Genomic DNA, 14,307 nt, shown 5'->3' with positions numbered 1-14,307 from the left:
TTCGGGTATTCCCAGTAGGGAATATTACATCACCATGGTGAAATGGGCCACCAGCACCAAACTGGCCATCAACTGGCTGAACAGAGCGCAGAACAACTCTATCCTGACACTGTGCGAGGCGACGACTGGAGTCTGCATCAAGGTGTAACATTTGGCACATTTTCTTGGGGTAAAAGTGTGAAGTCTGCTGCTGTGTTTTCTCACTGTCAATAAATCCAACGACAAGACTTCATTTGACGCCTGATATGGCTTAACATCCCATAGATGTCCGTTTTTATAACTACAGTATTTACACACACACACACACACACACACTCTGCTGCTGCAAATACTCAGTAGCTCACCGAAGCTGCAGCTCACAATCCCCTCTCAAGTGCACAATTTGGTCCTGTTCGTGTCAAATTTGCTAAAAACTACAGAGCTCAGCTGTTTAAAGATTTTTATGAAATTACTCAGCTTTTTAATTCAAGTACAATTTTGCTACCTATTCAACATTTTTTTCGTCAAATACTAAAATAAATTGATACCCCCGTCATACTGTGTCAATAACACCCCCATAACATTGGATTGAATTGAACATTTATCAAAATTGAACAACTTTTTAAGATTTGTGGGATTACAAGTGGGATTAGGGCTGCTGACAGGTTCAGTACTGTGACGGACTTACACACTAGTCTTCCATGTGATTTGTTGACAAAGAATAAGGAATGCTGACAGATTTATTCTTTTGTGAGCTTCACACTCGTGCCCTCTTTCTCTGTTCCAGAAACACGAGGACGAGAGTGACACCTGGTTGCACAGACAGGTAGTTGATCACAACACACGCTGCGTTCGCTCTGTGCGTCGGAGCCTCAACGAGTGAATGACAGGAGACACAAAAAAGACCCAGCAGGCGTTTTGGACTGTTTGTTTTCTCTCTCTCTCTCTCTCTCTCTCTCTCTCTCTCTCTCTCTCTCCTCTCTGCAGAATGAGATGCCACTCTTTTCCCAAGACGGACACAAGTTCTTCTTCACCCGAGCAATACCTCAGGGTGGGAGAGGAAAGTTCTTCCACATCTCTATGGCTACCTCGATGGTAGGTAAAGGCAAAAATATCAAGTTAGATTGGAGACTTTTGGAGCCGACCTTGGGCCTAATCTTAATAATATTGTCTCTATAGCATTTGTCCCTTGAGGCTTGGTACAGTGTGTTCAGTGTTCCCCTGTGTTATTCTTGTCCAGCCCAACACAAGCACAGACATCCTTCAGTCCCTGACCTCTGGAGACTGGGACATCACCAGAATCCTGGCCTACAATCACGAGAGGAGCCTCATGTACGACGTTTTTCGATATTTTTCACGCATGTTTACCATGGAGTGCTGCAGGGTTGAGGGTATTTCATCGTTTGATGGTGACGTCTGGATGTTTTTTCAGCTACTTCCTGAGCACAGAGGACGACCCCAAGCGACGCCACTTGTACAGGTAGGATGTTACTGGAAGTCAAAAGAGCGTCTGCGTTTTCTGCGGGTGCTGTTTGAAGGTGACGATGCTCAACTCGGTGTCGTCCCGCAGCGCCGACACCATCCCCCCGTTCAACCGCTGCTGCCTGTCCTGTGAGTTCAAGTGCGGCTACGTGGACGTCTCGTTCAGCCACAACATGCAGTACTTCTTACTCAACTGCAAAGGTGAGCGTCGTCGCCCTTGAATCTCTTTTTGCCAAGGCTCTGTATGTAACAGCGGACAGTGTTTTCACATGCCAGCGCTCCTGAGAGGTCCTCTGGGAGACGCGGTGGAAACTCTGATTGAATTTTTGCTCCAAATGAGCTAGAGAGCTTATATATCGAACTGGAAATCAGCAGATAACCTCACACCACTGCTGGAACCGTGTGATTAGCCACAGAAATAAGTGTCTCGTCGGACTGCGTGCCAACAGCCATGTGAATACTCCCGAGCTGCTGGCAGAGACGGTGTGGCTTTCCGATTTTTACTATCTGATGAATGGAAAGGAGACCGAGCCCTTTGGTTTGCATCGTGTTGTTGTTTAGTAGATGTTTTCCTCGTGTTCCTCTGAGACTTTTTTCATTTTTTCTCTCTCCAACTGTGGGGCACAACAATGGAGTTATATGGAAGTTGATTTGTTTATGGGGCTCACTCCGGGGATGGAAAGAGCCGGTGGCTTTCTTCATTAATTGGATCTTTGGAGAGTAACTTCATTGTGAAATGATAAGCTACTTCCTCATGGGACAGAAGTAGATTATTAACAGTAGAGCTGGCTGAGAGGCCTGTCTCCAAATCTGTCTGAGATAAGGCAGAGACGAGTCTGTTGCAGAGAACGGTTTTGTTCGAGCTTTGATCACTGGTCTTCTTTGGGTCTTTTGTCAGTGTTTTGTTACAATAACTTCTATCATTACATTCTTGTTAATTGTTTTTCAGGCCCAGATATACCAAGTGCGGCCATCTATAGCACTGAGGACAAACAGAGTGAGTACAGTCCCTCTACATCACCATGAAGTCACAGAAAAAACGTGTTTTCACTGATAGATTACGGCAAAGGACGTGTTCTCTCTTTCCCTGCAGAGGTGTTTGACGTGGAGACCAATGAAAGAGTAAACAACACGTACAACAACATGCAGATGCCCAAGTTGGAGTACAAGACCATCACCATAGACGACTACAGTACGTGTCCACTTTCACGTTGACTGGCCAAAAACACGCTACACCTGCCAGTCGCCGTGTGTTATACTATCTCCATTTACCCTGTCCTGCCTGTTGTAGCCCTGACGATGCAGATCCTGAAGCCCGCGGGATTCGTGGAAACTGCCCATTACCCCTTACTGCTGCTAGTGTACGTATGAATCTCACATCACCGCTACTAAAAATGACTTTCTTCATCGTTTTAACAAAACAAGTGTCGTATTGGAAAACAGAACAGTCAAGAAGGTTGAGATGTCCTGATTTTTAAATCCTTTTAATAATGGAGCCAACATTTACCCACAATGCAACTCAACAGTGTTTTTTGTTTTGCTGAAGCCTTTTAGTTTTGTTAAATTTCTTTCAAACTCCTTCCCTGATTTTGTAATGCAAGTCTTCAGCTAATTAACAAGCCCAGGCAAAGGTAACCGTGAATATTTCATTAGGATCCATTTAAAAAAAAAAATTGATTGTTTGTTCTTTGAATATTTTTTTTTACAGCACAGCAGCAAATTTAGCGACTAGAGAAACAACTAATGTTTCATCTTTTTGCCCGATGCATTACATAAAAGATAACCAGTGACTAAAATAGTTTCCTGTCACTCAACTGATAGGATCGTAGATTGATTCAGCACTATGATGTTATTGTAGAATATAATCAAAACCAGAATAGGGATCGTCTTGGGACGCAAGACAAATTTCCGAAGAGCATCCTGATTATAAAGTGTAATCTTATTTTACGTTGTATTAGACTCTGATTTCTTAGTTTATAAGGTGTTCTTATTATTTAGACTTGACCAGTTTTAACACTGAACACACAGAAATAGTCACTTTCTATCAAGATACCCATAAGGCCTCTAATATTAATCTCTGAGAAATCAGCCGCTCCTTAAAGTTTATCGTCATCATCCTGTCAATATTATTTTTTTGCACAGGGACGGTACGCCCGGTGGGCAGATGGTGACGGAGCAATTCCAGGTGGACTGGGACACGGTTCTGGTCAGCAGCTTCAGCACCATTGTGATCCGCTTCGACGGCCACGGCAGCGGCTTTCAGGGCACCAACCTTCTCCACAAAGTCAGGAGGAAGCTGGGGAAGTTAGAGGAGAGGGACCAGCTGGAGGCGCTGAGGTCAGACCTCTACTCGGACCGTGAGCACGGCTGCAGCAAACTGCCCAGCTATTTTCAAGCTTAACTTATTTGTCTTTGACTTTCAGGTTCATATCTAAAGAGCCCTACATTGATAAGAATCGGATGGGAGTTTTTGGAAAGGTAAGAACACACCATCAAAGAGGCCCCTGTAGTTTGACTTCGGTTATCTGCCTCCCTTCATAGAGATACAGCAACTGACGTGGAATTCATTGTCTTCTCTGCCATTGTTCAGGCCTATGGAGGATATTTAGCCACGATGCTATTGAGCTCTGAGGATTTTACCCAACTCAAATGTGGAACGGCAGTCTCACCCATCACAGATTTTGAGCTATATGGTAAAACTGTCTCGGTTCCCTTCTTTTGTGGACGTGTTGAAAACGTCTGGGGACAGTGTGTAAAGGCAACTGATTTTTTCTTCTTTTTTTTGTCTTTTCCAAATTGCAGCATCTGCATTTTCTGAACGATACCTCGGCTTAAAGACGGATTCCCGAGTATACACGGTAGAGTTCTAACTCCTCTGTCTCGTTATCAAATAAATGCAACAAAATCATTTTTGTTAAATTAGATGATGGCGGAGGAGGAGATCATTATTCAGAGGATGTTGATGACATTGTGGATTTTTCCACTTCCTCTTTCCTTCAGTTGGCAAATTTAGCACACAGAGCGGGTCTGCTTCTGGAGAAACAGTTCCTGATAATTCACCCGACTGCTGACGGTAACAGAGACATAGTCTCAGATATATATATGTGTATATTTATTTCATTTTCCTCAATACTGCAGAGAGTGAAACACTATTTGACTGTGATTGTTGTCCAATGTTCCTCTTCATTCTTGTCCCCACCACCACAGAAAAGGTTCACTTCCAGCATACAGCCAAATTTATCAACCATTTAATCAGCGAGAAAGCCAACTACACTCTACAGGTGAGCCGCCGATTCACTGCTACATGTACAATGGACATTTGTTGGGGTCTGCAAATGTTCCCCGTTTTCATGTTGACACCCCAGCACACAGGGGTAGATAGATATGGAAGGTTAAGGGTAAGGTTAGGGTCAAGATGAGATTATACTAGACTCCAATCCATTGCTCTGTATCCACTGGCAGATCTACCCAGACGAAGGACACTTTCTGCACAGCGAAGGGACACAGCAGCACCTGAGCCAGTCCCTGGTCAACTTCTTCGAGGAGTGTTTCCGGGTGCCGGAGGTGCTGAAGGAGGACCAGCAGGAGGAGGAGGAGGAGGACGACAGCTAAGCCTGCTCCTCTTGAGGAACCCACCACCACCACCGCCACCACCACACGCCGCACACACCCCACCCGGCCAGCAACTACAGCAAAATATGCAACAGATCTTTCTGACCCCGATCAAACCCACAACCTGCTGTCCCATCTGAAATGTAGCTCCACTCGGAATCGCAGCACCTGCATGTGCAACAGGAGCCTCTGCGTCTTCTTCACCACGTTCTGACCAGAAACCCGTCATAAGGATGATGGCTAAATGTCAGATATGAACTGTTCTTTTGCTCTCTGTTGTCGGAATAAACGGACTAGTGCTCCCTCTGGTGGACAAAAAGAGGATCAACATGAGGCCCAATGGGGCGATCTGTCTCATTCCAAACCAGGTACATTAACTGAGCGCTTTGCAGCACAAAATGTTTCCCCCTGTGAAGATCAGCTCATTAAGTTGAGATTTATCTTTTTTAAAGGCTGCCAGTTTCTGATAACCTTTGCCAACTGACTTCCTGATTATTGTGTTCATCATGAGCTGCGACTTGTTTCTTAGAGTCTCTGTTCAGTGTCTTACAATAGTACCGTGTCTTTGAGTCGACGTCTGACTGCATCGGTCATTAGTTGCTTCACAAAACGAAGGCACAATGTTTAACTTGTGTTGTACTTAAGAAAAAAACAAACCCTGTCCATACAAAAATCATTTTCCCCTCCTCATACTGTATATCTGGGTTGAACCCTTCTTTTAGTCACTGTGCCTTACTGTGGGTGAGATGTTGTTGTTAGGAGCCCACATGATGCTGAAGATGAGTAAATATGGGAAGGCCTCGTCTGACCTGTGCATTCTGTTGATAACTCCAACACAGATCACGATTTCATTTTCCTGAAATATTGAAAAGTGCAAAGTCTGACGCGGTTTTATTGTAGAACTTGGAGAAAAAAAAATGAATACAAAATAAGTGTGTGCTTGACAGATGGCATTATGCTGAAACAAATGTTGAGAATATTTAGTTTGCAAATACAGTTCTTGATCTTTATCTCCTAAACTTGCATTCTGTTAACTATGCTGAACTTTTATTATTTTGTGAATTTCTTTGACCTTTGTGTTAAATGGCTTGACCCCCCGCCGTCTGTTCTTATTGTCAGTGGTTTCTAGTCAGCTGATGTACAAAGTGTATAAATCTTATATTGTTTAAGTCTTTATGTTGTATGTGCAACTTGTATATAAAGCATTTTGAAATGTAGCGTTTGTTGCCTTTGTCATTTGAGTGTACAAACCTGCACAAGTATGTGACTGGTGTCTTGTATTTCAACATCTTTAGATTTTTGCGGAAAAGAAAAAACATGCGGGAGAATTTTTGCCATTGACAAAATTTATTTCCAGTGTTTCAGGACTCACACCCCTCTACGTCAGAGGAACACAGCATTGGTACAAATGGTCCCGCTCGATCAGATGTTTCCTCCCACAGGGACCTCTCTCCGCAGAGGAGTACCACACTGCCCACAACCCCCACACAGGCCCCATGAGCATCATCTCACAATACTGTACTCAATCCTGCAATCTGATGGAAATGTCAAGTAAAGCAGCTAAAACATGGCATTAATATGTACATTTAAGTTACCTATTTTACAAGGAATATCTAAAATTCAAGTTCTGTTAAAATCAAAAAAAGAAAGAAGAAAAAACAGGAGGAGGAAAAGAAAAGTATAAAACATGTTAAGACCAGAGTGGAATGCCTAAGGAATGGAAGCTCGGCATTTTGTTCCATTACCTGTAGAATGACAGTCGACAATAAAAACGTCATTCACAGTAAAATCTTCGTGTTTCTCAACAAAGACAATATGGCACCCTTAACATTTGATTGTGAGGCACTTCCTATTGTGAAGAAACATTTGACTTTTTTCAGATTTCATTACCCATATTCTTTTTCTTCCTCTTTGCAAACCACTGACTGGGATGTGTGAACCACAAACACTGAAACACAGCGTGACATTCGCATTGGAGGGATGTTGTTCACTGCTCCTTTAAACTGCATTGCCGGGACGAACAATGACTGGTTCCAGTTTGCATAACTCCAGTGTCTCCTTGTCGCCTTTGTACCTTTGGAAAGGCCCTGTTGACAGCAGAGAGCTTGTAAGCAGTCCACACACAGGCTGTACCAAAAACAAATCAAGTACACACAAAAATAAGGATATGTACACTTTAGAGTGAAACACGAGCATCTAAAGCTTTTAGTCAGTGTTACAGCAAGCATGTCTGTACATTCTTCATTTGGTTACCGAAAGACTCACTGACTTTGAACACCATAACTTTCTTTTCACAAAAATAGTTCCTCTGCAATACTAAAAATCTTTACTCTCTTCCCCCCCCCACTTAGTCCTATTCATCCTAGAGGTCAGTTCATCCTTAAAGCCACTTAGCTAAACCTTTAAAACAATCTTAACTCCGGGGGCTCACACTCACTTGCACATACTTTTGTTTCATGAGCAACAGGTCCTGTCAATCTTCAGCATAACAGGAATTTGGATGAGGAGGGAGGAAATCCTCCTGCTGACCAATCCCAAAGTCATTTGTCATTTAAAAAAAAAAAAAAAAATTAAAAAGGTATAAACAATATTTAGTTCCATGCCTTATATATGTGATCGATCCCTGTGTACAGTAATTCTCTTTTCACAAGCACACGCATCACTTACACACACTCCAGACGGTTTTTTTGTACAACATGCTCATTCACTAACATTGGTCACACAGACATTACTACTGACAGACTCCCAAGTTAAGGACACGTCTCACAGACAAAGAACATCCACACGTCACAGGTACTGATAGAATCGTGAGTGAACCACCTGCGAACTGGTGAGTTTGTGCGGGTGCGCCGTGGCCGAAAGGCTCAGATTCTTACTCTGGGGGACGTCCCCGTTCACCGCTTCAGCCGGACGATGTGGGAGCTCAGAGGACGAGGAGGCTCTGAGGTTTTGAGAGTGCGCGCTGCACAGCGCCCCCTGCTGTTCAAGGAAGTCCAGGCTGACCTCGGGATTGCTGGTGCGGTGGCGCTCTCGGGCGATCCAGTCCCCGATGGAGAAGTCTTGAGAGCTGCACTTGGGCTTAAGCCGGTCCACGGCTGACAGTTCCGACCGGGAGCCTGAACCGATTCCAATATGCTGCGGCCAGTCTCCCAAAACGGACAGCTCTGCAAAGTCCCTCTGGCCGCCCATGGTGTGTCTGCGTCGGATGTTCTTCTTCTTACTGCGTCCCTCCGGAGACCGGCTCCTCTGGCTGCCCACGCCAAACATGTCGTCCACAGACGTTCGCAGGCGCACCTTCAGTCGGTCCGTGATCTTCAGCTTCCATGCGGGCTCCGTCTTATCCAGCTCACTACGAGACGAGGAGCTGAGGCTGCCGGTTGAACAGCCTTTAACTGACCCCACAACACAGGACAGTCTGTTGGAATCTTTATCGCTCCGAGCTGCTTCAAGCGACGACTCGCTGTCGGTTTTCTGTTTGGCGGCTTTCTTTCTGGAGAGAGTATCACATTCGATGAGTCTGTGAGAGGGGAGAGGTCGAGGAGCTTCTTGGAGCTCTCTCTGATCGGTTTTCCCGACGGTAAACACAGACAGGTCGCTCTCGCTGTCCGTCTCCATTGGTCTACCCTCGCTGATGAGCTCACTCCTCTCGTCGTCTGCGTCATCTCCGCCCCGGCTTTCGGCCACAGACTGCACTTCAGGACTGAGGGTGCTGAGCTCGGCTCCGGTCAGGAACGTCATGGAGGAGGTGGTGGAGTAGTCGGATGTGATGGAGCAGACCTCTGCTCCCAGCCCGTTGGGTCCTGCTTCTGGCCCCAGTGCCACGGTCCGGCCGCGCCTCGCTCTGGGAAACGACGCTTGGGAGCTGGTGCTGTTCATCGTACCGAGGTCGGACACGGTGTCGTCGTAGTTGGAGGGCAGGTCTGACAGAGAGGACTGGTGGGCCATCGGCATGCGGTAGCTGAGGTTCGGGGAATGAGACGGCGAGGCGTAGGGGGAGGCAGTCTGAATGGTGGAGGAAATATGTTCTGGGGGCAGTGAGGGAGAGGGTTCTGACATCAGGCTGCTGGAGAGAGACTCTTTCCTGTTGGTTTTGTCCAGCTGTTCCTCTGAGTCGGTTCTGTGCTTCTCGTTCTCGCTGGTTTCCTCCGTCTCCCCCTCCACTTTGGTCCGGCGGTCTGGGGACCAAAGAGCCTGCTGCTGGCCCTCCTCCGGAAGCTCCTTCTTGGAGAACACACCATCCAGGTCGTCGTCTGAACTGCTGGGATGAATTTTGTCCTTGGGCTTCTTACGTTTACGGCTGGCAAATAAGGATGAGCGCAGCATCTCTTTGCTACACTGATCCTTTCCTGACCCCCACAAGCCCTGCTGAGAGACAACCAAAACAAATTTAAAAGACCCGTTGATGTAAAAAACACAACAACATAAAAATGGCAGAGAATTTATGTGTAACTACATTAAACCCAAGGATGAAATTACCTTTGCTTTGGAGGAATCACTACATGCTGAATCTGCATTAAAGAGAAAGGAGTCATTAGTAAATGTCTGTCACCTCTGTGAATTGCCCTAAACAGCCAACAACATAAGAGGAAGAGAAGAGATGGGAGGTTAAAAGTTTATCCAGAGTGAAACTGACAGACAGGATGAGTATAATGTGGGCAGCTTGATGAGTGAGCGAGAGAAAGAGAAGTGAGGACACTAGACCACACTAAGCAGTACACTAAGCAGTACATGGAACAGTGGACAAAGCAGCAGACGAGGCCTGAGATGGAGGATGAGAGGAAAGGAAGTGGAAAAACCCGGCATTAAACCAAGACAAAAATAGCAGCTCATGCTCATGTATCGATGGGACGACGGCACATCACGGACAAACACGCCAGTCACAGAGCATCACACGTAGCCACCAACCAGCCGTGGGCATTCTTTCCCAACTCAAAGACGTCACAGTGGAGAGGGAGTGATGACTGACGGAGAGGGGCCTGAGCTGAACAGATCAGTGAGTGTGTTGTGGTGGTAGATACAGCTGGTGCAGGCAAGCCTTAGTATAACAGCTGCATAGATTCCTGCCGTGCCCTTTAACATGTAGGCCGTCATTTTCAGCAACATAAAAGGCAAAAAAGAAAAACACAAAACTCTCTTTTCTCGCTGCTCAAATGAAGAAAAAAAAACAAGCAAACTACGGCTAATTAAAAAAAAAAGCAGCCTCAGTCCTTTCAGCCCAAATTGTTCCAGGAGTTATGGGACCACAGGAACTTAAGTCAGGAACTCAAAGCTCTCGTGTTTGCTTTTCCTCAGCATCTGGAGAACTGTGAGCATGAGGCAAATCAGACGGACTATGAATTATGAGTAATAAGTACAATTTCTTCGCTGTGCTGTTCTTTGTATTTACGGTGACCCTGATATTGAAATGGATGAGGGGACCCGCAGAGTTAAAACTCAAGACCACATGTTTTAAAAGTAGACTATCTGATGAGAGTTTACATTTGTTAGAATCCTTGTGTGTTTTAAAATGTGACCATGATAACAAATTAAGCAAAGTCTCATTTGCGCCAATCGAGGAAAAAAAAATCAGTTTTTAACACGAGGTGTGATGAGTATTGTCCAGCCCTCGTCCTAATACAGTGGGATCCAGTGCTTCCTTATTGGGGAGGATGGAAGCTGTAGGCGCTGGAAATCGGAAACTTGCTCTGATTATTCCGGGGCCATTGGAAAGTACTACTCCGGGAACAAGGACAGTCTCGGAGAAAAGAAACTAAATTTAGTAAGTGGCTCGTCCGGTCGACTCGCAGGTTAAAATCCCTCAAGTTCCTGAAATAGTTCCTGCAGTGGAAAGGGACTATTGATGATTTAATTGAGGATCACTATGCGTGTCAGTGTGTAGATGTGGCTTGGTTTGGGAGACTGTGAGGGACATGTACAGTAAGTGACTGAGGTAGGTGTTACACATTATGTAACGGTATGAGATGAGGAGTTGCCGTGTTTATCTGTAGTCGACAATGTGATGTCTGCTGATAAACGACAAGGATTTTTAAATAAGGACATACGACGACAACAACAACAACAAAAAGACACAAGAGGAGGCAGTTGAAAATTTAAAAAAAACAAAACTACCAGTTGCAGAAAATACTAGTACCACTGCCTGCTTGGAGCCCCGTTTTCTGATATGTGTGAGACTGCATCTGTCATTACATACTTATTTTGCCTGAGACGTGGTTGCATGTGTGGGTTTGCTGTTGTGAAAACGCGTGTGTGCTGGGGGAAACATCCAGCTCAGTCCCACCACTACGACCCCGCCCTCAGACATCATGACACATTATGCCACATGACCGGGAGAGAACCTGAGGTTGACCGTACCATGCTACTTGTCCTTGCGATCAGCTTAAGAGACAACAAGAGACAGCAGAAGGGCTTTCAGAGAAAAGTACAGCAGCAACGCTCTGTATCCCCTCAATTTAGGGTATTGGTTTAAATATGAGACGTGCAACACCACAGGAAAAATGACAAACATCGACTTCTCTTTCTTTCTTTTTTATCTCTTTTCCTCCTTTCGCCCAAATTTAAAAGAGCTGCGGGTTTCTGCAGACTAGGCAGCTACACTGGGCACAACACTCGTCCTTCTTCCTACAGTCCCAGCTGTCCATCACTGACAAAACAGAGTCCATCAGTGACATCATCGAGTGATAGACGCCGCCCACTTGGCCTGTGTCAAGATTGGGTAATGTGTGAGTGCTGGACAAGGATAAGGGAGAGAAACAACACACTACACACAGAAGGGCAGAGGTCAGAAGGGTTAAAACTTCCATCGTTTCTTTTTGTTTGTTAGATTTTCTTTGGGAAAGAACATGCCGGGATTATGTGAGAGACGAGGAGGAAGGGAAGAAAAGAACTGAAAGAAAAGGAGTCGTCGTCTCAACACAGGTAAAGCACAGGGATAATAAAAAAAATGACTTCAGCAAAAGAGAAAAATAAAAGTAAAGCAAAGAAATTAACAAAAATAAAAAACGTAAAAATCTCTTTGGCCAACAAAACGCCAACATCAGAACAAAACAGACTTTGATCCAAAAATAGATAAATTAATTTTTAAAAGAAGGCTCAACATATGGCAAGGTATTTTTCAGCAATTTTTCCAAAATGTACTGATTGAAAAATCACTGAAAAAGCTTGTTTTAACAGAAACACAAATAAAATTTGGAGGTTGTATTTTTGTTCAAAGCAGGCATGATGCTCCTTATCTTAGCATAACCGACTAAGACACCGCTCAACACTTAATCTTGCAAGTAAATATGACTATACAACACAACTTTAACATTGGAATCTACATTAAGAATATTATTGAAATATAGTGTTTACTGTCATGGTAAAAAATAATTTGCTGATAGTGGAGCAATAAGTCCCGAGAGAAAGATCCCAGTGAGTTACCTGAGACCTCGCCCGGTGACGGTGCGGTTCGTCCAATGTTGGAGAGCAGGTGGTCGATGTTGGGCACAGGCTGAGACTGCACCGTGCTCTCCTGCTCAGCTGTGGTCTGGAGGAAACAACCCGAAAAAAATGAAAAATGACTAAAATGAGGTAAGAAAGAGAATAACCGCCAATACAACGTGAATAACCGTTTATTTAAAGCTGCATTTAATTAATACTTAAAAGATTAATTTAATGATTTGGCTTCGTTATGGGGGGAATATTGGTTGCTAAGACAATAAACTGAATGATGCTAAAACGCTCTGGATTCTGCAGTTGGTGATAAATATGCAATTGTTTATATATAAATATTGATTAGTGCAGCTTTAAATACCCATATGTATAAATTAAACTGGACATCCATTATAAGTATGATAAAAATAAGGAACTGACACATACAACAGGATCCTCGTCACCGTCGTCAATGAAGAACCAGTCATTTTGCTGGATGAGGTTCTCCACTATCTTGCACTGGTCCGGCATGTGGTTGACCATGTTGGTCATGTTGTCCTCAGAGGTTCTGACCAGCGTTGGACCAAACACTATGGCCAGGTTACGAGGCTCCATCTAAACAGATTAAGTCAAAGTAAATCAGGTGTAATGAAATAATCCTCATTGGGCTTCTGGATTTACAAGGGAGTGGAGGATGTTGGGCAATGACATTAACTCTGCCGGGCCCTGTTAACCGTGGTACCTTGTTCTTTTCACAGTTGTCAGAAACCTTCTTGAGGTGAGCACAGAGGAATCTCAGAGTTTCATAGTGATGATCGGGTAATTCCTGGATCTGCAACAATGGACAATAACGAAGTTTCACTGTTAATGGTATGTCCTATTCAAATAAATACTTAAAATATTAGATTTTCACTCACCAGCCTCTTGAGCTCCTTTAATCTCTCAACCGAGTCTTCTGTTCTGTTGGCTTCAATAAAATCAGCATACTTCTCTGTTGAACAGAAGAGGTTATGTAAAATTATGTCATGGCCTCATTTGTTGGGAATGTTGATGCAATAACTTTTGGCAACATTACAAGATCCTACCATTTGTAAACAGAGGTTCTGGGAGTTTTCGGAAAAAGGACTTCAGTAAACTACTGATGACATTAAGGTCCCGCCATTTCTGCAGAGAGGTAAAAGATCGAGACAGCATTATGTTAAAGCAGTCCTTAAAAAAACAATCACTGCTAAAACATGTCAGCTAGGAAAGTGGAACACAGAACTGTGCAACGCAGCTGTCAGTCACTCACATCTTCCTGGATGTCGATGTCATTCATGCCTTTGCTGTTGAGCTCCTCCTGCATGCTGGAGATGGCAGCGTTGTTCCCAGGGACCCTGTAGATTCCTGTATACTCCAGACCTCGCTCCTCCACCACGTTGCAGCACACCTCCACGATTAGAGGGACAAACTGCACAGACGAGATATCACAAATCAATCACTGTGTCAAATCTGAACAGAAGCCTACACAATAGGTGATACACCACCACTGTGGCTGAAATCACTATTTAATGTGTTTGGAAGTAACATAGCACTCACATCGTTGAAGGCCAAACTACATTTTCTCTAAAACACATATATAGAGAAGGAGACTCACCCTGTTGCTCTGTGCAGGTGGACAGTCATCAAGACGCACACCGAATGTGACCCCAGCAGGAGTCTTTTTTTCAAAGGGCTTCCGCATGATTCCAGCAATACCAATTTTCCAAGCAGCTCTGTCCCTCGGTGGACTGGAGTCATCTACACATGTGCATATATGAGTTAGCCAGATGAGATTAGAATTGACCT

At 44.5% G+C, this 14,307-nt stretch overlaps 2 protein-coding genes across 14 annotated transcripts in view; one reads left to right on the top strand and one right to left on the bottom strand.

Moving 5' to 3' along the window:
* LOC118311237 (dipeptidyl aminopeptidase-like protein 6) overlaps positions 1 to 6,290 on the top strand; it is an 81,462-nt gene extending 75,172 nt beyond the window's left edge. For all 10 annotated transcript variants that reach the window (XM_035634914.2, XM_035634921.2, XM_035634919.2 and 7 more), the window contains 16 exons: positions 16 to 142; positions 767 to 805; positions 967 to 1,074; positions 1,220 to 1,311; positions 1,412 to 1,459; positions 1,550 to 1,662; positions 2,411 to 2,458; positions 2,555 to 2,653; positions 2,753 to 2,822; positions 3,604 to 3,798; positions 3,885 to 3,939; positions 4,052 to 4,154; positions 4,264 to 4,319; positions 4,462 to 4,534; positions 4,669 to 4,742; positions 4,924 to 6,290. In XM_035634914.2, the coding sequence (XP_035490807.1) occupies positions 16 to 142; positions 767 to 805; positions 967 to 1,074; positions 1,220 to 1,311; positions 1,412 to 1,459; positions 1,550 to 1,662; positions 2,411 to 2,458; positions 2,555 to 2,653; positions 2,753 to 2,822; positions 3,604 to 3,798; positions 3,885 to 3,939; positions 4,052 to 4,154; positions 4,264 to 4,319; positions 4,462 to 4,534; positions 4,669 to 4,742; positions 4,924 to 5,073 (1,450 nt within the window). In that variant the 3' untranslated portion in view covers positions 5,074 to 6,290. The remainder of the gene's footprint in view (positions 1 to 15; positions 143 to 766; positions 806 to 966; positions 1,075 to 1,219; positions 1,312 to 1,411; positions 1,460 to 1,549; positions 1,663 to 2,410; positions 2,459 to 2,554; positions 2,654 to 2,752; positions 2,823 to 3,603; positions 3,799 to 3,884; positions 3,940 to 4,051; positions 4,155 to 4,263; positions 4,320 to 4,461; positions 4,535 to 4,668; positions 4,743 to 4,923) is intronic.
* A 108-nt stretch (positions 6,291 to 6,398) lies between these two features.
* arhgap21b (Rho GTPase activating protein 21b) overlaps positions 6,399 to 14,307 on the bottom strand; it is a 35,465-nt gene continuing 27,556 nt past the window's right edge. The window contains exons 16-24 of one of the 4 annotated variants that reach the window (XM_035635416.2): positions 14,117 to 14,259; positions 13,772 to 13,930; positions 13,566 to 13,644; positions 13,398 to 13,471; positions 13,223 to 13,312; positions 12,922 to 13,095; positions 12,490 to 12,595; positions 9,550 to 9,581; positions 6,399 to 9,435 (exon numbers count right to left, since the gene is read on the bottom strand). In XM_035635416.2, coding sequence (XP_035491309.1) covers positions 7,861 to 9,435; positions 9,550 to 9,581; positions 12,490 to 12,595; positions 12,922 to 13,095; positions 13,223 to 13,312; positions 13,398 to 13,471; positions 13,566 to 13,644; positions 13,772 to 13,930; positions 14,117 to 14,259 — 2,432 coding nt within the window. In that variant the 3' untranslated portion in view covers positions 6,399 to 7,860. Of the gene's footprint in view, positions 9,439 to 9,549; positions 9,582 to 12,489; positions 12,596 to 12,921; positions 13,096 to 13,222; positions 13,313 to 13,397; positions 13,472 to 13,565; positions 13,645 to 13,771; positions 13,931 to 14,116; positions 14,260 to 14,307 lie in introns of all 4 variants that reach the window. The other 3 variants (XM_035635415.2, XM_035635419.2, XM_035635418.2) reach the window with 3 other exon arrangements.

Source organism: Scophthalmus maximus, chromosome 5 (genome assembly GCF_022379125.1).
Source record: "Scophthalmus maximus strain ysfricsl-2021 chromosome 5, ASM2237912v1, whole genome shotgun sequence".
Lineage (NCBI taxonomy): Eukaryota > Metazoa > Chordata > Actinopteri > Pleuronectiformes > Scophthalmidae > Scophthalmus > Scophthalmus maximus.
This window is presented reverse-complemented; position numbering and strand designations above follow the sequence as displayed.